This window comes from Somniosus microcephalus, chromosome 33 (assembly GCF_052327205.1).
Source record: "Somniosus microcephalus isolate GS21.2 chromosome 33, FLI_Smic_1.0, whole genome shotgun sequence".
In the NCBI taxonomy this organism is placed as follows: domain Eukaryota; kingdom Metazoa; phylum Chordata; class Chondrichthyes; order Squaliformes; family Somniosidae; genus Somniosus; species Somniosus microcephalus.
Window position 1 is genome coordinate 3,011,990 of NC_141019.1, and position 23,050 is coordinate 3,035,039.

General features: G+C 50.6%; 1 protein-coding gene across 1 annotated transcript in view; it reads right to left on the bottom strand.

Moving 5' to 3' along the window:
- LOC147096932 (Golgi reassembly-stacking protein 2-like) overlaps positions 1-21,205 on the bottom strand; it is a 47,119-nt gene extending 25,914 nt beyond the window's left edge. Inside the window, exons 1-2 of the mRNA XM_085972513.1 lie at positions 21,008-21,205; positions 1,209-1,289 (exon numbers count right to left, since the gene is read on the bottom strand). Coding sequence (XP_085828639.1) covers positions 1,209-1,289; positions 21,008-21,070 — 144 coding nt within the window. The 5' untranslated portion in view covers positions 21,071-21,205. The remainder of the gene's footprint in view (positions 1-1,208; positions 1,290-21,007) is intronic.
- Between the last annotated feature and the right edge of the window lie 1,845 nt (positions 21,206-23,050).

Here is a 23,050-nt window from a genome sequence, read left to right on the forward strand (position 1 = left end):
CAGAATCCCTCTGTAAGCCAAGCTCAACACTTCATTGTCGCCTCAGGACGCTTTCATCAGTGTTAAATGCGGTTTTCTATAGCAATGCAACCATGCATGCCAAACACGACAGGAAGAACACTGCCGATTCTCCTCCTCGCTCTATTGCAGCATTGTGAAACAAATTCCCAGAGGGAATGTGCCGTGGGAAATTAGAACTCCATAATGCCAAGTTTTGTATCAGATGCCTCACAAATTGGGCAGCGAGATTTTGACAGTCAAGCTACTCAAAACGGCACTGAACATATAGAAGAGCAACCTGATTATGTTGCAGTTCTGGCACATTGAAGCGGAAACGCAACAGGAATGAATAGTCTATTTGTATTATAGTGCTGTAGGGGAGGTGCCAATGGTGCTTCTAGCAGTCTGCAGTACTACCTCAATAAAAAAGGTATTTCCTCTCTCCTCCCCCTGCCCCAAACTGCTGGAAGTACATAGGCAGCCACCAATTGTTCTGGTTGCAAGCAAGCTAAACACTCAGCCCACCTGTACAAGAGTGATACTCAGGGGAAACCCTCAAGTAATCCTCACCCTGCCACCCTACACTGGCCGAGAGGACTGATTTTAAATACAGTACCACTGGCTCTCGTAGGACTGAGCCAGACACTCGTCACATCTTTAAAATCAGCCAGAGCCGGGAATGCAGCTTTTAGCACTCGGGACAGTGGCGTAAAGGAGGAGGAGGTAGCAGTTTTGAGGTTGGGTCGAGAGGTTAAGGCAGGCAGAGATCCGGTCACGGAAGCAGCAGTCGGAAGAGACGGCAACCAGAATCAGGCGTGTGGCTTGATTTGTGCGTCTCCGAGGTAGTTGGTGATGTGGAAATAATAGAACAGCGCTCCTTACCTTGATGACACATCGGGAAGGTCGCAGCAAATCGACAAGCAACAGTGCTACCTAGCTTGGAGAACTGAGGCGCCAAGGAAATGAATGGGTAAATTTAATCCTGACAGAAAAGCATATGGCAAAACAAAAAAAGGTGCAGCAGAAAGCAGTGATTGACAGGAAGAGTGCGTGTATAAACCTTCTTATAGAAGTTTTCCCCTTTCTAGAGCCAAAACTGAGGTGACTATTTTAATGCCAGTAAGCATCACCACTGATACAGAAGGGCTTCAAGTGTAAATCACCACAGACAGGTGACGGACGTGAAAGCGTCAAGCACGTAAACTCACCAGCCTCGTGTCACCGGCTGAAATGATAAAATCAAAGAATGGTTCCAGACCGGCCCAGTATCCCGGGGAGTTCTCCTGTACCTGTTCAAAGAAAAATAAAACACTTCATCACATTAAGTACTGACCGGCTTTCTTTCAGCTTTGCAGTTGAAGATGTGGATTTAAATAAGCAGCACATTTCCTTTTTAATTCCTGTCTCAAGAACATCCTCCATGCGCCACTCTGCCTCATTCACATTTCAGGTCAGCTATTGGTCTCCATAGGCCTGCAGAGACCAGACAGCGTTTTTAAAAATTTCATTCCTGGGATGTGGGCGCCGCTGGCAAGGCCAGCATTTATTGCCCATCCCTAACTGCCCTTGAGAAGGTGGTGGTGAGCCGCCTTCTTGAACCGCTGCAGTCCGTGTGGTGAAGGTGCTCCCACCGTGCTGTTAGGGAGGGAGTTCCAGGATTGTGACCCAGCGATGGTGAAGGCTAGAAAGTTCAAATGCACATAAGCAGCTCCCGACGTTCGAGCTTCTCTTGGGTTTAGTCGGGTGCTGGGCCCACTAACTCCCAGGAAGGCAGATCTTCCTGGCGGCAAATCTAGCAAGTATACTCTGGGGCCGCAGCCTGCAGTGCAAGACACGCAGAGAGCGGGAGAGCCCAGCATCTCACTGAACAGAACATTAAAGCAGCTCGTGCCTGCTGCAACGGGAGGTCTTAACCAGATCGAAAATTTAAACACCCGCACTTCCGCACAAGACTCATTTTCTGGGCACAGACCTACCAGTTGTCAAGTTAGATAGTTAACACTGAGCTATCAACACTTGAGAAATTAAGATTTTTTGGCACAAAGGCACTGCTGTAGCTGCTCAACCAGAGTTCAGTTCCACTTTGGTCCAATTGACAGTTGGGCATAAACTGCATCTCACCCATGTATAACTTTGCATCAGAAGGTCTACGAAAGGCCAGTTCTTCTAATGTTACATAGAATTTATAGCATAGAAACAGACCATTCAGCCCAACAGTCTATACTGATGCTCCACACGAGCCTTCCACTTCATCTCACCCTATCAACATATCCTTCTATTCCTTTCTCCCTCAGGTGTTTATCCAGCTTCCCCCTTAAATGTATCTCTGCTATTCACCTCAACCACTCCCTGTGGTAGCGAGTTCCACATTCTCACCACTCTCTGGGTAAAGAAGTTTCTCCTGAATTCCCTATTGGATTTCTTGGTGACTATCTTATATTGATGGCCCCTAGTTTTAAACTCCCCCCACAAGTGGGCACATCTTCTCTACGTCTACCCTATCGAACCCTTTCATAATCTGAAATACTTCCATCGTCACCCCTCAGTCTTCTCTTTTCTAGAGAACAGTGCCCCAGCCTGTTCAATTTTTCCTAATAGTTGCACCCTCTCAGGTCTGGTATCATCCGTGTAAATCTTTTATTTTATTTTTTTTGCACTGTCTCCAGTGCCTCTACAGGATACTTTGGTTTATTGGGAGGTTAAAAGTCTGGAAAGCTCTATCTACCAGCAAATTTCAGGAGCCGTTTCCTATAAGTTTTTTTACTTCTCGTTGCTTTTTCTTTCCCCAGTCAGGCTCTGCAAGGTCTGTAGCTAAGCAACAGCTTCAGCTAGAGACGCTTTTAAGCTGCAGCCGACTGTTTCAACATTAGCGCTGGTTTGTCCGGCAGTTTTGATGGGACGGCAACAGCTCGGTCCCATCGGTGCCGGATACCAGAAAGTTCCTGTATATCCTTTTTATAATATGGAGACCAGAACTGTGCACAGTACTCCAAGTGTGGTCTAACCAAGGTTCGATACAAGTTTAACATAATTTCTCTCCTTTTCAATTCTATTCATTGAATGTTCTGAAGCGAGTTTAACCCCTGGGGGATTGGGATTGGTCTCATTTATTGTTTTCCAGGTATTTGCACCATAACTTGCTTTATCATCTTATAAATAAATAAATAAATTAGTTCTAGCCTGAACATAATGGTCTATTGGTGTGATAGTTACCACCTTTCGGTATAGACAGAAGAACATGGCGTGCATCCCACACCTCCAGTGCACTGTGCCATAATTTAGGAGCAATCTTTAGTCCCATAGAAATAGATGGTTTCAGTTCATGAGACTGTTTATAGGAACTGCCTTGCGACGTGAACACCAGTGTTACACAGTAAAACAGTTCACATAAACCCACTTGCCAGTTACATGAACATTGACCAGTCCAAAACAGCTCGTGCCAGGTTCCTAGAAAGCACCAGACACTTTAGTGTGCGAATCTGTGAAGTCCCACAAAAGGTCTCCTAAAACCAAACAGTTCATGAAAAAAAGACGTACAGCCCTACCTACAACTTGCAGAACAAAGGTCCCCACTGCAGATGATACTGGTACTCAATGCAATGCAGACTACCAGTGCTCCATAATGGCACATGTGCGAGAATGCAGCGTATCTCTGGGTGTTGGACCTCTCGCCACATTGCAATGCGTTGTGCAAGGAGTTAAGGGACTGCTCAGTGCAGCCCAGCCTTCAGCGGGATGCAGGCCCACTACAATCGGTTTCCCCGGACAGCACAAGAGCAGCAAACATCAAGCTGGGCCTGCCCATTCTCTCAGCTTGGGAAAGCAGGAGACTATAGTACAGCAAAATAAAAATAAGCGGTCGCAGTGCCAAAGCTCAAAAGGAAAAACACATGATGGATCAGAGAACGAGGAAAAATTGCTACGATGATACTTACAGGCTGGCAAATTCATTTGTCTTCCAGCCTCGCCAGAACTGGAAGGCAACTTGTCTCAGGACAGTTGGCAAGTGGAATCTTTTCAGCCCTGGTTTCACATCCATACAAAAATGATTAAAGGTCCCAGAAGACTCGACCTGCTCTGAAGTTTAGCACCAAAGCACAAGATCAGTCACTGAACGAGACTTGATCAATCTTGCATCTAAGCCCATGAATTAAGGTGGATGTGTCACACAAACTCAATCATGAAAAGAGTAACTCCATGGAATGAACATGCAGTGCTCCATGGAATCAGCGGTTTGCTGATAGAGTCCTAGGTATTCTGTGACGAGTGTCTCACCTCCTGACTCCCCAAAGCCTTTCCACCACCTACAAGGCACAAGTCAGGAGTGTGATGGAATACTCTCCACTTGCCTGGATGAGTGCAGCTCCAACAACACTCAAGAAGCTCGACACCATCCAGGACAAAGCAGCCTGCTTGATTGGCACCCCATCCACCACCTTAAACATTCACTCCCTCCACCACCGGCGTACCGTGGCTGCAGTGTGTACCATCTACAAGATGCACTGCAGCAACTCGCCAAAGCTTCTTCGGCAGCACCTCCCAAACCCGCGACCTCTTCCACCTCGAAGGATAAGGGCAGCAGGCGCATGGGAACACCATCACCTGCAAGTCACACACCATCCTGACTTGGAAATATATCGCTGATCCTTCATCGTCGCTGGGTCAAAATCCTGGAACTCCCTCCCTAACAGCGCTGTGGGAGTACCTTCACCACACGGACTGCAGCGGTTCAAGAAGGCGGCTCACCACCACCTTCTCAAGGGCAATTAGGGATGGGCAATAAATGCTGGGCCTTGCCAGCGACGCCCAGGTCCCATAGGTGAATAAAACATTGTTGCAGCAGCTTCCTAACTGGGAGGAATCCCTGACGGCATGGGCCAGTCAAGTTCTACAAGGAAATAAAGACACAGTTTTAATCATCATGACTTTGAAGTCCATTCTTCAAGCACAGAATTACCAGCAACATAGGCAAGTGTCCATTGCCAAATAATGGAACATCAGTGTCAGAGCGCTTATAAAATGGGTCGTCTTCTTCTTAGGCAGTCCCTCGGAACTGAGGATGACTTGCTTCCACATTAAAAATGAGCTCGCAGGTGGCTGATGAGTCCAATGCGGGACCTAGAGTCTCTGTCACAGGTGGGGCAGACGGTGGTTGAAGGGGCGGGTGGGTGGGGTGCTTGGGTTGACTTGAGCTTGGCTTCCGCTTGCTCCCGGCGAAGAGACTCGAGGTGTTCGGCGCCTTCCCGGATGTTTCTCCTCCACTTTGTGCGGTCTTGGGCCAGGGATTCCCAGGTGTCGGTGGGGATGTTGCACTTTTTCAAGGAGGCTTTGAGGGTGTCCTTGAAGCGTTTCCTCTGCCCACCTGGGGCTCTCTTGCCGTGCCGGAGCTCCGAGTAGAGCGCTTGTTTTGGGAGTCTCGTATCGGGCATGCGGACAATGTGACCCGTCCATCGGAGCTTCGATGCTGGGGATGTTGGCCTGAGTAAGAACACTGACGTTGGTGCGCCTATCCTGCCAATGGACTTGCAGGATCTTGCGGAGGCAGCGTTGGTGGTACCTCTCCAGTGCTTTGAGGTGCCTGCTGTACATGGTCCATGTCTCGGAGGCATACAGCAGGGCAGGTATCACTGCTGCCCTGTAGACCATGAGCTTAGTGCCGGGTTTGAGGTCCTGGTCTTCAAACACTCTCTTCCTTGTGTAGTACAGGATTAACAGACTGCTGCACTGCAATGCTTTGGTACTGAAGGCAGATTCATGTATAGGGCCCATGTGCAACAAGGTCTTTTTGTAACCAGATCAAAGGTTCAGTTAATGCAGACCAGAGTTCCCTCTGCTGCCTCCTCTCAGTATTTATATACTAACACTCCAGATTAGATCATTCCAAGGGGAACTCACTAATACTTTTAATTTGCAAAACAGAATGATACCGGGGCTAAAAAGGTTAAATTATGAGGACAGGTTGCATAGATTAGGCTTGTATTCCCTTGAGTATAGAAGATTAAGGGGTGAGCTAATTGAGGCGTTTAAGATGATTAAAGGAGTTGATCGGGTAGATCGAGAGAAACTATTTCCTCTGGTGGGGGGGGGGGGGGGGGGAAAAAGAGTCCAGAACAAGGGGGCATAACCTTAAAATTAGAGCCAGGCCGTTCAGGTGTGATGTCAGGAATCACAAAGGGTGGTGGAAATCTCAAACTCTCCCCCCCAAAAAGCTGTTCACAACTGTTGAGGCTGGGGATCAATTAAAAATTTCAAAACTGAGATTGATAATACCCTTGCCTAATAAAAATCTTAAGGGTTACAGAACCAAGACAGTTAGATGGAGTCAAGATCCAGATTAGCCATGATCTCATTGAATGGTGGAACAGGCTCGAGGGGCTTAATGGCCTCCTCCTGTTCCTATGTAAAACAATTTTTGGTCCATTTTATGAAATACAAAACTACTGCACGACAAGGAATACAACAGAATTCACTTACAAGATGAAGAGATAAAGATTTGCGAATGTTACCTGCCACTTGATAAACCATCCAGGAAAATCTGAGTGTTACCCCCTCCCTCCCCAATCACAGCACCAACCATTTCTTAAATGATTCCAGGTGTTCCAGATTTACCGCCAACTTCACACTACAGTAGTACAGCCGGCTACCGATATGCAAGTCCCCCTTGGCTGCACGCCAGTGTAGATGAGCCCGGGTTTCCCGAACAGGCACCACTATACACTGTAGCCCACTCACTAAAACATGGGTCAATAATTTAGCTGTCGAGACAAGTGATCCGGTTTTAGTTATGTAAATGTGGAGAGCCAGTCCCGTGCCTTTGCTCTCTGTGGAGGTCTGTATAAAAGCAGAGCCCAGCATGCCTACTGGCTCCCTAATCTGGATGTAAAAGAGAGAGAGCAGGTGCATAAACACCACTATCCCAAAACAGGATGCGGTATCAAGCACAAGTACAAAAACACCAGTACATATCACAGTCACTGTTTTCAAGGCTGAAAGACCCACATTTCTCCAGTCAGTCCTTAAGCATGGGTGACTGTTCACTTCTGTGCAACAAAGAAAACAGCCATGCCTTCTACCCAAGTGGAGAAACAACCCACGTTCCTCGGTAGAAAGGCGCGAGGGAAAGGAAAGGCTTGGATTTATAAAAAGCCTTTCATGAGGACATCCCAAAAGTGCTTTGCAGCCAATGAAGGACTTTCTGAACTGTTGCAATGTAGGAAACACAGCAGCCAATTTGCACACAGCAAGATCCCACAGACAGCAATGAGATAATGACCAGATCATTTTTTTTTGTAATGATGGTCGAGGGATAAATATTGTCCCCCTCCGACAGTGCAGTACTCCCTGGATTTCTGTGCTCAAGTCTCTGGAGTGGGACTTGAACCCACAACCATCTGACTCAGGGCGAGAGTGCTGCCCACTGAGCCACGGCTGACACCCTGCCAGCTCATGATACATTTGGAAAATAGACTCAAGAGACACAATCGGATCTCAGCACTCCCAATTCAACCTTGACTCAGTGGAACGTCTGAATCACAGTCGAAGACCAGGAGAACATAAGAAATAGGAGTCGTCGGCCATTCAGCCCCTCGAGCCTGCTCCGCCATTCAATAAGATCATGGCTGATCTTCGACCTCATCTTCACTTTCCTGCACTATCCCCATATCCCTCGAATCCCTTAATATCCAAAAATCTATCGATCTCCGTCAGCCACGGCTCAGTGGGCAGCACTCTTGTCTCGGAGTCAGTAGGTTGTGGGTTCACAGTCCCACTCCAGGGGCTTGAGCACAAAATCCAGACAGGCACTTCCACTGCGGTACTGAAGGAGTGCTGCATTGTCGGAGGAGCTGTCTTTCGGACAGGACTCGTCTGCCCTCTCTAGTGGGCATAAACGAATAATGGTGCTATGGTATTACAATAGAAAGAGAGAGGAATGCTGCTTTTTACTTAACTAGCTCAGAATCCCAACATTCCAGGGCTCTCAGATAGGTAAGATGAGAATCAAATGGGTTTTTGTTTTTTTTTTGTGTTTTTTTTAAAAAGGGGGGGGCAGGGGGAGGAGACGAGTACTTTAGACAAAGTATTTTCTTCTTTCTCCCTATCCCAACAAGAGGGAATCAAATCCCCACAGGAAAATTCCACTTGGCATCGAGCCTGGGACGTGTTACTTCCCAGCTCAGGACATCTAGGAAACAAAGCAACTTCCCAGCTTTGGCGAGTTTAACTCTCCACCTCCAGTCTGTCGTCAAGCCACACGCCACATCCAGTCTGATGCCGTTCCTTGCTCCACTGGATCAGATGGAGCCTGTTGCACTTCCACTGACTTGCTCATCTTTCCAAAAAGATGTTTTATTCATCTTAAGATTCAACTCTTGAAGTTCTATTAAAAAGGTTACACATCCTCCTGAACAAGCATGTGTAAATTATTTCTGCCCGCCACCATCTGACGATCCCTGTCCACTCGCCACAATGACTCCATTGTGCTGCAGCAGGAGGTCACAATATTCCAACAGGAAACTTTCCCCTGCATGCTCCCACCCACAGTGCCTCAATTAAGTGTACAATTGTATCAGTTCAACATATATTTGCATTTACATAGCACTTTATGAAGTAATTAAAATATCGCCAAAGCACTTCACAAAATGAATTACAATTGAAGTGCAATAACCTATGTTGGCAAATGCGGTGGCCATTCTGCACCGACAATGGCCAACAGTTAGCAATGAGATTAACATGATACAGGGGAATGTAGAAAATCTGGACTCCTTCGAAAAGGAATTCCCCCAGTTGAAAACTAAGGCAGACACAAAGAGGACCAATGGACAGGAAGCAAAAGAGAGTCGAACAGAGGATGATGAGAGCCAAGCGGAGGAAGAAGAAGAGAGTCCAGCAGAGAAAAACACCTCCCTGTCCATCTCCACCCCCCCCACACCTCTCAACGAAAACAAAATGATGAAAGAGAATCTGGCCAAACTAGAACTTGATTTCAACGAATACAGAGAAACACTGGCCAAGAATTTGATGGAGGAATTCAAACAGCTAAAAACGGAACACGAGTCCACCATCCACAAGATGAGAAAGACCATAGAGGAGCAAAGAAATGAGATCAAAGAACTCCGTACTCAACTAAACAAAACAAAGCAGACCGTAGAAAGGCTCAGCAGGCAACACAAACCTCTTAAGGTCCAAAAACCTGAGGACACAAAAACAACACACACAAGGACACAGAACCCGCCGGATGCCACCCCACACGAAGACACACCGAAAGCCACAAACCCCGCTCCAACCAGCCCTCAGTCGAGTCATGCCCAGACTACTACTACCCAGTCCTCACACACAGGAACACAAAAACCGACAGATACCCCCCCAAACGAGGACACACCGAAAGCCCCAAACCCCGCTCCTGCCACACAACATATCCCAGAAACCCAGCCAACAACCAGCCACCAGACGAGTCCTACCCAGACTACTGTTACCCAGTCTGAAAAACCAGCCCCTCAGGCGGTCCTGCTGACCGACTCCAACGGAAAGTTTCTGGACCCCCAGAGGCTGTTCCCAGACCATCAAGTCCTGAAAAAATGGTGCAGCAACACAGACCAAGCAATGAAGATCCTGAACAAAGAATCCCTTGGAAGCCCCAAATGGATTGTGATCCACACAGGCACGAACGACCTACGCACCCTACAGGAAGGCACTGCTAGGGCGGTGAGCAGGATGGCGGAAAAGGCCAGCAGGGAATTCCCCGAGGCGCGGATCGTGATCTCCACACTACTGCCCAGAAAGGACACCCCAGCCTATATAATCCACAACACCAACAGGGAGATCGACACGAGATGTTCTGTCCTCCCCAACGTCTCCCTGGCCCATCATCCAAACATCAACACAAGGGACCTCTATGACGAAATACATCTACTCAAACAGCGGATGTGGGTCTTCGCAAGAAACCTCAAACACTGCCAAAAGACGCAGTCCTCCCACCCCCTCTACCATTGGGAGCCCAAACAGGACCACCAATGTCCCCCACCCCCCTTTACAAAACCAACAACAGAACCGTGCTTTTATACCTGACCCAAGAACCCCCTCTAGACCACAGACTGTAGACCAAGAACTGAGAAAGATCATGATGATGCTGAACAGCCTGATAGAAAGCCGGAGAAATTATTAATATTGTTATTTATCATTATTGTTATCTTATCAGTATTATTACTATTATTAGATAGATATATGTGCATGCCTCATGAAATTTATACTAAATCATCATTTAGCATTATAGAAAATAGTGTTTCCACACTCATCCCACAAAATAGGTCCATTTTATTTCGTTTTTTTGAACTATATAAATGCGTTCTTTCCACATAAGCTGCTGGAATATCCAGGGCCTCCGCTCCTCAACTTTTGGGATGAAGAGTACAGACCCTGAATTCCTAAAAGCTATAAAAGACATTGATATAATTGTGTTAACAGAAACATGGTGCCAAAAGGACGTGCCGACCCACTGTCCTCCAATGTACCATGAAATCATTGTGCCCTCAGTAAAGAACACTAAAACACGCAAGGGCAGAACCTCCGGGGGAATATTGGTGTGGTATAAGGGAGAACTGGACAAACACATCTCACCGGTAAAACAGGGAAAATCACACGTATGGCTAAAACTAGATAAAAATATAGGAATAGCAAAAAAAATGTTGACTTATGTGCGATCTACATACCTCCAATAGAATCGCCATATTTCGAAGAGGAGTTATTTGATACTCTCCACATGGAAATCAGCCATTTCCAGGCCCAAGGAAAGGTGATAATATGTGGGGACCTAAATGCAAGGACCGGTTGTGAACCTGACTTCATAGACCCACAGGGAAACAACCATGTGTTTGGCCAGACCCCTTTAGATGTCACACCAGCCATCGCAAATCGGAACAACCTTGATCGTGAAATAAATAAAAGCGGTAGGGAGGTAGTGCAACTCTGCCGAGCCTTAGGCCTGTACATAGTTAACGGTAGGTTCAGAGGGGACTCCCTAGGGAGACTCACATACTCCTCAACTCTTGGGTCTAGTGTGGTGGACTATACAATCACTGACCTGGACCCCTGCGATATCAACTCATTCACTGTCAGGCAGCAATCCCCCCTCTCAGACCATAACCAAATAAATATGTACCTTAAACTTTCTGCCCAAACTACAGACACAAAAAAGGAACCCAGTAAGCTCCATAAAATAAACCAGACATACAGATGGGCCCCAGACAGTGGAGAAAAATTCATCACAGCACTAAAGTCACCTGATCTCACAAGTAAAATATCAAAATTTAAAGAAAACCCATACGAGATCACCAGAGATGGTGTAAACATGGCCATAGAGGATATAAATATGATCTTCCATGAGGCAGCTGTAAAAGCCGACCTTGTGAAACAGAAGAGGAAGCGTCACAAAAGACAAAATAAAAATAAGAAATGGTTTTACCACGAATGCAAAAATGCCAGAAAAGACCCGAGAAAAATATCAAACCAAAAGCATCGCCAACCAAACAATCCGGACCTACGTACTAGATACAATGAAACCCTCAAAAGATATAAACACACCATTAGGAACAAAACACAAAACTATACCCACAAAATACTCGAAGAAATTGAAAACTCCACCAATCCAAAACAATTCTGGGAAATGTGGAATAACCTGAGTACAACACAATTGCAAGCATTACCAATCCAAGATGGCGACATCTGGAGAACACATTTTGAAAACCTCTACAAAGACATCCCAATAAACGAAACAAACCCAAGTCAACATCAGGTCACAGAAAAACTCCACACATTAGAAGCAACAATTAAAGACAACCAAAACCCTCTAGACTCCCCAATCACATGGAAAGAACTGGCCACAAAAACAAAATCTCTCCACCTAAAGAAAGCCTGTGGCCCAGACAACATCAAAAATGAAATGCTCAAGTTCAGCAATATGGAGATGCAGGGTGCGATACTCAAACTATTCAACATCATATTACGCTCAGGCTGTTTTCCCGATATCTGGTGCCAAGGACTAATCTCCCCCATATATAAAAGTGGAAACAAATCAGACCCAAATAACTACCGCGGCATCTGTGTCAACAGTTGTCTAGGGAAGTTATTCTGCAGTATTCTAAATAGATTACTTGATTTTCTTAACAAACATAATATCCTCAGAAAAAACCAAATAGGCTTCCTTCCAAAACACCGCACCGCCGACCATATCTATACCCTTCACACCCTCATTGAAAAACATATACACCAAACAAAAAATGGGAAAATATTCGCCTGTTTCATCGACTTCAAGAAAGCCTTTGACTCTATATGGCACGAAGGGCTCTATTATAAACTTCTTCAGTGTGGAATAGGGGGCAAAGTCTATGACCTTATTAAATCAATGTATCTGAAAAACAAATGCGGGGTCAAAATTGGAGACAAACGCACCGATTTCTTCACCCAGAGAAGAGGCGTCCGGCAGGGCTGCAATTTGAGCCCAACCCTGTTCAACATATACATAAATGAATTAGCAGACATGCTGGAGCAAAGCGAGTCACCAGGTCTCCGTCTCCTGGATGGAGAAGTGAAATCCCTGTTCTATGCGGACGACCTGGTTCTGCTGTCTCCCACAGAACAGGGATTACAGCAACAGCTAGACCTACTCGACAAATACTGCCAAAATTGGGCTCTAACAGTAAATCTAAAGAAAACCAACATCATGATTTTTCAAAAAAGGCCCAGATGTCAGGAAAACAAATACCAGTTTACCCTCAGTGATACCACTATAGGACACACTATGAGCTACACCTACCTTGGTCTAACTATTACAGCATCAGGGAGCTTCAGCATAGCAGTGAATGCACTAAAAGAAAAAGCACGAAGAGCCCTATATGCAATAAAAAGAAAATTCTACAACATCCAAATCCCAATCAAAATCTGGCTCAAAATATTTGACACCATAATCCTGCCCATTGCACTGTACGGTAGTGAAGTATGGGGCCCGCTAAATCACCAAAGCTACACTAAATGGGAAAAACACACAATAGAAGCCCTACATGCAGAATTCTGCCGAAGCATCCTTCGCACCCAAAGGAAAACGCCAACAAATGCATGCAGAGCCGAACTAGGCAGATACCCACTGATAATAAACATCCAAAAACGAGCACTAAACTTCCTAAATCACCTCAAATCTAGCTCCCCAGACACCCTTCATTTCAAAGCCTTTCAGACCCAAGAGCTAAACCCAGAAAAGAGTCCCCTGAGTCAGCTGCTACTGAAACTAAGTACTCAGCCGGACCCTGACCAGCCCCAGACCAACACAGCCGTCCAAACACCAATCCGAGTGAACCAAATCATTAAACAATGCAAAGAAACCTACCTGGAACATTGGAACAAAATAACCGAAAGCCAAAGCAGATTAGAATGTTACCGGGCCCTAAAAAGAGAATATAAACTGGCAGACTACCTCACGACCATCAGAGACACAAAACAGAGACAGACCCTCACCAGGTACAGACTAAGCGACCACCAACTGGAAATTGAAAAAGGCAGATACAAGAAATCCTGCCAGCCTAGAGAGAATAGAATATGCGATCAATGTCTGGCCGGCGAGGTTGAAACAGAAATGCATTTCCTCCTAAAATGTGAAAAATTCAACACATCAAGAAACATATTATTCAACAAGCTAAGCCAAACAACCCCAGATTTCAAGGAATTGGATGACCTGTCAAAATTGAGATTAGTCCTAGGAGAAGGAGACAGACCATACCTTGGGGCCAAATATGTAACAACATGTCACAACCTGAGGACTGTTTAAAATTAATATTGAACGTACCAAATGAAGTACAAAGACTGTTTAAAATTAATATTGTTTAAAAGTAATATTGTATGTACCCAACAAATGTCAAATCGATTGACACCTACAGAATGTTGGAAAACTGTACCTTTTTGCTATGTAAGCTTTGGCAATATGGTTCTCTGTAAACTTTCATGCCAATAAAGCATTTGAATTGAATTGAATTGAATTGAACAACCAGTTGATCTGTTGGAAGAATGTTGGACAAGACACTTGGCAAACTCCCTGCTCTTCATTGCAAAGCGCCACGCGATCCTAAACATCCACTTGAATTGGCGGATGGGGCCTCGGTTTAATATGAAGGACAGCAACTCTAAATGCAGCACTCCCTTGCAACAACCTTTACAGCACACGAGCCAAGCAGGAAAAGGGAGAGAAGTTCAGGAAGGTGCAAGAAAGCATGGAGTCATGGTGGAGGAAATTATGAGCAGAATCCCAAGATGCAGTTGAAATTGCTGGCAGAGGAGGAGGGAAGCACAGCGACCAGAGGGTGTATGCTGGGAAAAGATTGGACAGGTAGGAGGGAGCAAGGTACTGAAGTATTTGAAACAAGGGCAAGGATTTTAGAGTCCATAGACTCTGGGACAGCCAGCCAGTGGAGGTCAGCAAGGTTAGGGTTGAGAGGAGTGTGAAACGTCATCAAATATAGGAGCCAGGCTGCAGAGCTCGGGAGGAGTTGGACTTGATGGAAGACAGAGCTCAAGGGGCTGCCAAGAACATTGGAGAAAGCGGGGTTGAGGAAGTCAGGAAGCACTGAACCAAGAAAGGTAGTTGGTTGCTCAGGAGGGAGGCAGGGTCAAGGGAGAAGATGGCAAATCTAGTAACAGCTGGGAAGGAAAAATAAGGGAGGAATACCTGGGATGGCAGGAATGACATACGAGGAGAGATTGGGTCAATTGGGCTTGTATTCCCCGCCAGGAAGCGCCCCCGCAACCGTGCCAGGGAGCGCCCCCGCAACCGTGCCAGGGAGCGCCCCCGCAACCGTATCTCCAGCCAGAGTCAATGTCTTCAAGAGCAAAAACTAAGAAGCTAAAAATGTCATCAATGCAATGGAGCAACAGAGTATCTCCAACTACGACCCAACTTCATACAATTCGAGTCCGAGTTACCCTTTAGAAGTTTTAAACGGAACAAAAAGCAGATCATGGTAAAATGTGGCTTGGTGCCCTTTACTGCAAAATAGGAAACCTAAAATTTTACAGAGAAATTAAATTGAAGTTCCAGTTACACATGCACTACTGATGGTATCTCCAACCCTTTATTTCCCACAAACTTTTTTTTTTTTTTTAATTTGTTCTCGGCATATGGGCAATGCCAGCACGGCTGCAGTTACTGTCCACCTCTGGTTGCACTGAAGTGGTGTTGGTGGTGCACTGCCTTCTTGAGCCGCTGCAGTCCTTATGGTGATGGCGCTCCAATAATGGAAATGAGTGCTTTTTACAACGGAGTGACTAGCTAGGCCACTCCAGAGGACATTAAGAGTTAACAATCTAGTGTGGGACTAGAGTCATGTATAGGCCAGATGGCAGGTTCCCTAACTCTGATGGATGTTAGTGAACAAGCTGGGTTTAAACACAAATCTTTGAAGGTGGCAGAACAAGTTGATAAAGCTGTTAAAAAAGAGCATACACGATCCTTGGCTTTATAAATTGAGGCATAAAGTACAAAACCAAGGAAGTTATGTCAATCCTTTAGAAATCACTGGTTAGGCCTCAGCTAGAGTACAGTATCCAATCCTGGGCACCAAACTCTAGGAAGGATGTCAAGGCCTTGGAGAGGGTGCAGAGGAGATTGACCAGAGTGGTACCAGGGGATGAGGGACTTCAGTGATGTGGAGAGACTGGCGAAGCTGGGATTGTTCTCCTTAGAGCAGAGAAGGTTAAGGGGGAGATTGACCAGAATGGTACCAGGGATGAGGGACTTCAGTGATGTGGAGAGACTGGAGAAGCTGGGATTGTTCTCCTTAGAGCAGAGAAGGTTAAGGGGGAGATTGACCAGAATGGTACCAGGGATGAGGGACTTCAGTGATGTGGAGAGACTGGAGAAGCTGGGATTGTTCTCCTTAGAGCAGAGAAGGTTAAGGGGAGATTGACCAGAATGGTACCAGGGATGAGGGACTTCAGTGATGTGGAGAGACTGGAGAAGCTGGGATTGTTCTCCTTAGAGCAGAGAAGGTTAAGGGGAGGTTTAATAGAGGTGTTCAATTATGAGGGGTTTTAATCGAATAAATAAGGAGAAACTGTTTCCACTGGCAGGTGGGGAGGTAACCAGAGGGGACACAAGGCCGGGGGGGGGGGGGAAGAAATGAGTGGTAGTGGATTCAGTAGTAACTTTAAAAAGGGAATTGGATATATTTTTGAAAGGGAAAGTTTCGCAGCGTTATGGGAAAAGGGAAGTGATTGGATAGCTCTTTCAAAGAGCTGGCACAGGAACGATGAACCTCCTACTGTACTGTAGGATTCAATGATTATGTAAATACTAGTTTTGTAGCTCCAGTGTATTTTGGATAAGGGGAGGGGGTTGAGAAGTATTTTCCCCTGGAACTGGGCCACTGTCAGGATCTTCCCATCTTTTAAGACGAAAATAGAGGCATCACTGGAGGCATTTTAAAATGAGCTACTCTGCAGCAGTGAGATCAGCAGCAAAACGAACCTGCTAATTTGACCACCATCATGAAAAGGGGTAACATCAGCTGGTAAAGTATCTTGCAATGTGTAGCCACACAATTAACCATCAGTTGCATCTGCACTGTGCAAACATATTTACAGTAAAACATAAATCAAAGACACCCAAGAAGGAACCCCTCTCAGTACACTGCCGAGCCTAGCATTTTGCAACTGGGAACTTCTTGGCAGTCAAAGTTCTCACCGGCGCTGGCAGCAGCACCGTATAAGAGAGCGACAGACCACAAAGGATGCTATCTTCTGCCAACTCAAAAAAAACTAAATGGGGACAGAGCAGCGGGTGGGATTCTGGCTTGAGCAATGGAGTTTACTTTGCGGATGAAAATAAATTAAAACAATAAGCAACAGCTCACCATCATAGGACACATGACTTGGGAGTGGAGTTAAAGAGAGGGGGATTGCATATGTATTAATAAAGGCGCAGGGAGACAGAGAGGGGGGGGGCCCGCAGGGAGACAGAGAGGGGGGGCCCGCAGGGAGACAGAGAGGGGGGGCCCGCAGGGAGACAGAGAGGGGGGGCCCGCAGGGAGACAGAGAGGGGGGGCCCGCAGGGAGACAGAGAGGGGGGCCCCGCAGGGAGACAGAGAGGGGGGCCCCGCAGGGAGACAGAGAGGGGGGCCCCGCAGGGAGACAGAGAGGGGGGGCCCCGCAGGGAGACAGAGAGGGGGGGCCCGCAGGGAGACAGAGAGGGGGGGCCCCGCAGGGAGACAGAGAGGGGGGGCCCCGCAGGGAGACAGAGAGGGGGGGGCCCCGCAGGGAGACAGAGAGGGGGGGGCCCGCAGGGAGACAGAGAGGGGGGGGCCCGCAGGGAGACAGAGAGGGGGGGGCCCGCAGGGAGACAGAGAGGGGGGGGCCCGCAGGGAGACAGAGAGGGGGGGGCCGCAGGGAGACAGAGAGGGGGGGGCCGCAGGGAGACAGAGAGGGGGGGGCCGCAGGGAGACAGAGAGGGGGGGGCCGCAGGGAGACAGAGAGGGGGGGGGCCGCAGGGGAGACAGAGAGGGGGGGGCCGCAGGGAGACAGAGAGGGGGGGCCGCAGGGAGACAGAGAGGGGGGGGCCGCAGGGAGACAGAGAGGGGGGGGCCGCAGGGAGACAGAGAGGGGGGGCCGCAGGGAGACAGAGAGGGGGGGGCCGCAGGGAGACAGAGAGGGGGGGCCGCAGGGAGACAGAGAGGGGGGGGCCGCAGGGAGACAGAGAGGGGGGGGCCGCAGGGAGACAGAGAGGGGGGGGCCGCAGGGAGACAGAGAGGGGGGGGCCGCAGGGAGACAGAGAGGGGGGGGGCCGCAGGGAGACAGAGAGGGGGGGGCCGCAGGGAGACAGAGAGGGGGGGGCCGCAGGGAGACAGAGAGGGGGGGGCCGCAGGGAGACAGAGAGGGGGGGGGCCGCAGGGAGACAGAGAGGGGGGGGCCGCAGGGAGACAGAGAGGGGGGGGGCCGCAGGGAGACAGAGAGGGGGGGGGCCGCAGGGAGACAGAGAGGGGGGGGCCGCAGGGAGACAGAGAGGGGGGGGGCCGCAGGGAGACAGAGAGGGGGGGGCCGCAGGGAGACAGAGAGGGGGGGGCCGCAGGGAGACAGAGAGGGGGGGGCCGCAGGGAGACAGAGAGGGGGGGCCGCAGGGAGACAGAGAGGGGGGGGCCGCAGGGAGACAGAGAGGGGGGGGCCGCAGGGAGACAGAGAGGGGGGGGCCGCAGGGAGACAGAGAGGGGGGGGCCGCAGGGAGACAGAGAGGGGGGGGCCGCAGGGAGACAGAGAGGGGGGGGCCGCAGGGAGACAGAGAGGGGGGGGCCGCAGGGAGACAGAGAGGGGGGGGCCGCAGGGAGACAGAGAGGGGGGGGCCGCAGGAGACAGAGAGGGGGGGGCCGCAGGGAGACAGAGAGGGGGGGGCCGCAGGGAGACAGAGAGGGGGGGGCCGCAGGGAGACAGAGAGGGGGGGGCCGCAGGGAGACAGAGAGGGGGGGGCCGCAGGGAGACAGAGAGGGGGGGGCCGCAGGGAGACAGAGAGGGGGGGGCCGCAGGGAGACAGAGAGGGGGGGGCCGCAGGGAGACAGAGAGGGGGGGGCCGCAGGGAGACAGAGAGGGGGGGGCCGCAGGGAGACAGAGAGGGGGGGGCCGCAGGGAGACAGAGAGGGGGGGCCGCAGGGAGACAGAGAGGGGGGGGCCGCAGGGAGACAGAGAGGGGGGGGCCGCAGGGAGACAGAGAGGGGGGGGCCGCAGGGAGACAGAGAGGGGGGGGCCGCAGGGAGACAGAGAGGGGGGGGCCGCAGGGAGACAGAGAGGGGGGGGCCGCAGGGAGACAGAGAGGGGGGGGCCGCAGGGAGACAGAGAGGGGGGGGCCGCAGGGAGACAGAGAGGGGGGGGCCGCAGGGAGACAGAGAGGGGGGGGCCGCAGGGAGACAGAGAGGGGGGGGCCGCAGGGAGACAGAGAGGGGGGGGCCGCAGGGAGACAGAGAGGGGGGGGCCGCAGGGAGACAGAGAGGGGGGGGCCGCAGGGAGACAGAGAGGGGGGGGCCGCAGGGAGACAGAGAGGGGGGGGGCCGCAGGGAGACAGAGAGGGGGGGGCCGCAGGGAGACAGAGAGGGGGGGCCGCAGGGAGACAGAGAGGGGGGGGCCGCAGGGAGACAGAGAGGGGGGGGCCGCAGGGAGACAGAGAGGGGGGGGGCCGCAGGGAGACAGAGAGGGGGGGGCCGCAGGGAGACAGAGAGGGGGGGCCCGCAGGGAGACAGAGAGGGGGGGCCGCAGGGAGACAGAGAGGGGGGGGCCGCAGGGAGACAGAGAGGGGGGGGCCGCAGGGAGACAGAGAGGGGGGGCCCGCAGGGAGACAGAGAGGGGGGGCCGCAGGGAGACAGAGAGGGGGGGGCCGCAGGGAGACAGAGAGGGGGGGGCCGCAGGGAGACAGAGAGGGGGGGGCCGCAGGGAGACAGAGAGGGGGGGGCCGCAGGGAGACAGAGAGGGGGGGGCCGCAGGGAGACAGAGAGGGGGGGCCGCAGGGAGACAGAGAGGGGGGGCCGCAGGGAGACAGAGAGGGGGGGCCGCAGGGAGACAGAGAGGGGGGGGCCGCAGGGAGACAGAGAGGGGGGGGCCGCAGGGAGACAGAGAGGGGGGGCCGCAGGGAGACAGAGAGGGGGGGGCCGCAGGGAGACAGAGAGGGGGGGGCCGCAGGGAGACAGAGAGGGGGGGGCCGCAGGGAGACAGAGAGGGGGGGGGCCGCAGGGAGACAGAGAGGGGGGGGCCGCAGGGAGACAGAGAGGGGGGGGCCGCAGGGAGACAGAGAGGGGGGGGCCGCAGGGAGACAGAGAGGGGGGGCCGCAGGGAGACAGAGAGGGGGGGGCCGCAGGGAGACAGAGAGGGGGGGGCCGCAGGGAGACAGAGAGGGGGGGGCCGCAGGGAGACAGAGAGGGGGGGGGCCGCAGGGAGACAGAGGGGGGGGGGCCGCAGGGAGACAGAGAGGGGGGGCCCGCAGGGAGACAGAGAGGGGGGGGCCCGCAGGGAGACAGAGAGGGGGGGGCCGCAGGGAGACAGAGAGGGGGGGGCCCGCAGGGAGACAGAGAGGGGGGGCCCGCAGGGAGACAGAGAGGGGGGGGCCGCAGGGAGACAGAGAGGGGGGGGCCGCAGGGAGACAGAGAGGGGGGGGCCCGCAGGGAGACAGAGAGGGGGGGGGGCCGCAGGGAGACAGAGAGGGGGGGGCCGCAGGGAGACAGAGAGGGGGGGGCCGCAGGGAGACAGAGAGGGGGGGGCCGCAGGGAGACAGAGAGGGGGGGGCCGCAGGGAGACAGAGAGGGGGGGGCCGCAGGGAGACAGAGAGATATTGAGAGATAGATCGACAGACAGGCATTAGATATGGACATTAAGTTTACAGTGATGGATATTTGATGAGACATATTGTAGATAGACACCGATATTAAAATATATATAGGTAGAGATTAGACATCGGTACACATCGGACATCAGAGCCTTGGTGGTTTAGATTTGGAAAGTTTGCAGAGGACGGGACAAGTGCAAGCTGGAGTCGCCCCCTGTGCGAGACAAAGCCGGAGGAAGCAGCCATTTGAGGATGGACAAGTCAGCGGCTCCCATCATTGATTTCAAGCCCTCTCCACAACAAACTGCCCCCGGGACAGGCGCCAGGCGGGCGAGCTCTCCGTGAACAATTATTCCTTGTGCAAAGACGACAATTTTTTTAAAATTTAGGCCCCGGCTTGAAGCAGAATCCCGGGCAATCTGCAGCCCACACGATGACCCAAGGAGCAATTATTCTCACATTCGTTCTCCTCGATCCTCCGCCTTCATCGGAAACAAACCTACTTAATAAATCTATATATATAGAGAATAGAAAGTAAATCCGCTGTCCCTTTGAAGAGGCTGGAAGTCCGACTAGGCCTCAACCCCCAACCCCGAGCTCGATTTGTTCCTCAGCCCCAGCTCGTTCGCCCCTCTCTCTTCCCCCCGGGCCCCCACCGCCGGCAGCCACACGTACCCGGAGAACGTGGAATCCTTCCGTCCTGCCGCCGGGAAGCGCCGCGCTCTGAGACCCTCCCATCGGCGACTCTATCAATCCCGAGTCTGCACGGACCGAGCGGCCGGAATATTAAAAACAAACCCCGGGAAAATCGTCCCAACTTTTGATTCGGGAGAGAGGTGGTGGGGGGGGGCCGGCGAGAGAAGGGAAAAAAAATCACGTATGAAAAATTATAAATGAGGAACGGCCCCGCCCCCTAGCAACGGCGGCTGACGGGCAGCCAGCTCAACCAATGGCCTTTCAAGCTCGGGCGTCGCGATTACGTGTGGTTTTATTGGCCAATAGCGGGAAGGCGGGATTTCTTGGCGTCATAGCAACGGGCTATGATTGATGGAGAGGATAGTTGACAGTTTTGAAAAAGGGTTTCGACCCGAAACGTCGACTCTAATTTCTCTCCACGGATGTTGCCTGGCCTGCTGAGTTTTTCCAGCATTTTCAGTTGTTATTTCGGATTTCCAGCATCTGCAGTATTTTGCTATCGTACGAGAGGATAGTTGGGTTGGTCCAAACGCTGTATTACGGTCACGGGCTGTTGCCCTCTGCGCAGATGCTGCCTGATCTGCTCAGTATCAGCAAGGATTTAGAGCGCGTAGACAGGCCATTCGGCCCAACTGGAGCTCATCCGCCACACTAGCATGACATATAAGGAGAGATGGGGTCGATTGGGCTTGTACTCGCTGGAGTTTAGAAGAATGAGAGGGGATCTCATTGAAACTTATAAAATTCTGACAGGACTGGACAGACTGGATGCAGGAAGGATGTTCCTGATGGCGGGGGAGTCCAGAACCAGGGGTCACAGTCTAAGGATAAGGGGTAAGCCATTTAGGACAGAGATGAGGAGGAATTTCTTCACCCAGAGAGTGGTGAACCTGTGGAATTCTCTACCACAGAAGGCAATAGAGGCCAATTCATTAAATATATTCAAGAAAGAGTTAGATATCTTTCTTAAGGCTAAAGGGATCAAGGGATATGGGGAGAAGGCAGGGACAGGGTACTGAATTTGGATGATCAGCCATGATCTCATTAAATGGCGGAGCAGGCTCGAGGGGCCGAATGGCCTACTCCTGCTCCTATCTTCTATGTTTCTAGCCTCCTCCCACCCCTCTTCATCTCACCCCATCAACATATCCTTCTACAAAAGCAAAATACTGCCGATGCTGGAAATCTGAAATAACATATAAGAAATAGGAGCAGGAGTAGGGCATTCGGCCCCTTGAGCCTGCTCCACCATTCAATAAGATCATGGCTGATCTGCCTCAACTCCATTAACCGGCCCTATCGCCATATCCCTTGATGCCCTTACTAGTCAGAAATCTATCGACTTCTGTTTTGAATATACCCAATGACTGAGCCTCCACAGCCCTCTGGGGTAGAGAATTCCAAAGATTCACCACCCTCTGTGTGAAGAAATTTCTTCTCATCTCAGTCCTGAATGGCCTACCCTTTATCCTGAGGCTGTGGCCCCTGGTTCTAGACTCCCCAGCCAAGGGAAACATTCTCCCAGCATCCACCCTATCAAGCCCTGTAATAATTTTTGTATGCTTCAATGAGATCCCCTCTCATTCTTCTGAATTCAAGAGAATACAGGCCTAGTTTACTCAATCTCTTCTCATACGACAGTCCCGTCATCCAGGAATCAATCTCAAATCAAATCAAAATCAAATCAACTTTTATTGTCATTGTTAGTGCACAAGTGCAGTACAACGAAATGTAGGCTTGCGGCTCCCGAGAGTGTACATTTAGATTAAGACAATTAAACATTCAACATACATTTGGCTTGTAATACATTAACATAGACATAACTATAAAAAAGTGCATTGGCAGATGTGCAGGCTTTAGAGTTTATTTGTGGAGTTCAGTAGGATGACAGCCCTGGGAAAGAAGCTGTTCCTAAATCTGGTCGTTCGGGTGCGAATGCATCTGTAGCGTCTCCCAGATGGCAGGAGGGCGAACAGACTGTGGCTGGGGTGGGTAGGGTCTTTGATGATGGACCGTGACCTC